Source organism: Etheostoma spectabile, chromosome 6 (assembly GCF_008692095.1).
Source record: "Etheostoma spectabile isolate EspeVRDwgs_2016 chromosome 6, UIUC_Espe_1.0, whole genome shotgun sequence".
Taxonomy (NCBI): Eukaryota; Metazoa; Chordata; class Actinopteri; order Perciformes; family Percidae; genus Etheostoma; species Etheostoma spectabile.
This window is the reverse complement of record NC_045738.1, coordinates 30,447,842-30,449,787: the sequence shown is the minus strand read 5'-3', so window position 1 is coordinate 30,449,787 and position 1,946 is coordinate 30,447,842. Positions and strand designations below refer to the sequence as shown.

The window sequence follows — 1,946 nt, the reverse complement described above, 5'->3', positions numbered from 1 at the left end:
ATAGACTTGGGGACGGGTAGAAGAGACATGTGTGTGTCATATTTATATCTCAGGTGTAAGATGTTACTAACATATTAAATGATGTCATTTTAACATCAACTTACTTTATTTTTGTCATTTTAGGAGTCACTTTGAAAATGCCTTCCAGAAAGAAGAATCCTCCAAAAAAGCAAAATACGCTGGACATCGCGTCATTTTTCGGCACACCTGTAAGTTCAACATCTCTCTTTAAATAATTAACAAACACTTATCTTTGACTGAATCTGTAACTTGTGTAGCCTCAGGGTTTGGCAAACTAAAACCTTCAACATGGATATGTTTACCATGCAGAGTTATCTGCAGATTATACAGCTGATTTGTGCGTGAATGCCAACATTATTTCATCAGGGCAAAACTGTCAGCAGCCGATTGTCAGAGAGTGCACAGCCAGGTGGAGCTACAGGCGGGAGCTTCAGGCGGAGCTTCAGGCGGAGCTTCAGGCGGAGCTACAGGTGGAGCTGCAGGTGGAGCTTCAGGTGGAGCTACAGGCGGAGCTACAGGTGGAGCTACAGGCGGAGCTTCAGGCGGAGCTACAGGCGGAGCTGCAGAGCTTCAGGGTCTGATCCAGGGGACGGATCCAAATTCTCTCAGCCAAGCGGAGATGCACAGTCCAATCTAGGTGGAGCTACAGGCTCTCAGGTGAATTGATTGGATTATGAATTCAGCTTTTGATATGTTTTAAAGAGAAAGTAATAATGATAATGACTTTTTGTTTGATGCATTTGATGTTCTAGCAGCTCATCAATTTGTTACAGCTGTATCACAAAACCATTGCTTAGATGTTTCCGTTAAGGATAGTCAATAGTGTGAGTGGGGGGGGGGAGGGACGAGCATGCAGGCAGCAAAGTAAATGTATTCATGCCAGGCGCCAAAAAAATATTTCATCAGGTTCAAAAGAATCATCTGCAAACAATTAGTCTTCAGTTTGTCTTTACACGAGACTGCCCTCCCCCGATAAACACTCCACCCATCACCATGTGGGTGTGTATTCTAGTGCATGACCTCAAGGTGCAATTACATTCAAATCAATTTTATTTATAGAATCAATTCATAACAAGAGTTATCTTGAGAAACATTACAAATAGAGGAGGTCTAGACCACTCTATCCTTCCAGATCGAGGGGTCTAGGCGCTAATAAGCTAGAGCAGGTTAGACGTCTCTAATTACAGATGGAGGGTCGAGACTCTCTATAAATTACGCTAAGAGGTCTAGACACTCTATCATTTCAGTAGAGAAGGTCTCGAGTCCGCTTATCATTACAGCTAGCGGCAGGTCTAGGACAGCTCTCATTTCAGATAGCGCGGTTAGACTCTCTCTAATTTCGATAGCGCGGCTAGAACGCCATAATTCCAGAGTCGGTTTCGACTCTCTATAATTACAGATGGAGCAGGTCTAGACCACTCTATAATTTACAGAGAGAGCAGGTCTAGACCTCTAAATCAGATAGAGCGGTCTAGACGTTTCAGTACAGCTCGAACAGGTTAGCGCCCTAATAACTTTACAGATAGGCACGGTCTAGATCCCGCTTCATGGTTTACAGTCGAACGGTCTAGACCGACTCTTTTTCACCGATAGAGCAGGCTAGAACGCCCTCTATAATTCAGGTAGAGCAGGTCTGAGACCCCTCTATAATTAGACTAGAGCAGGTCTAGACCCTCTATAATTTACGCTAGCGAGTCTCGCGCGCTTATGGTGTATTAAGATACGAGCGGGGTCTAGACGCTCTAGGTTACGATAGAGTCGGTCGTAGCCCTCTCTTAATTTACAGATCGATCGGTCTAGACCGCTCTATGGTTTACAGATAGAGCAGGTCTAGACCGCTCTATAGTTTACAGATAGAGCATGATGTATGGTGATGAACAGTGGCTAAAGCTTTTTCTCGATTTACAGACACGCAGCCAAACGAG

At 44.3% G+C, this 1,946-nt stretch overlaps 1 protein-coding gene across 1 annotated transcript in view; it reads left to right on the top strand.

Annotated features, from left to right (window-relative positions):
- Nucleotides 1-540: 540 nt before the first annotated feature.
- LOC116690935 (uncharacterized) overlaps nt 541-1,946 on the top strand; it is a gene marked incomplete at its 5' end in the record, with an annotated part of 10,519 nt that continues 9,113 nt past the window's right edge. The window contains 1 exon segment of the mRNA XM_032518162.1: nt 541-678. Coding sequence (XP_032374053.1) covers nt 541-678 — 138 coding nt within the window.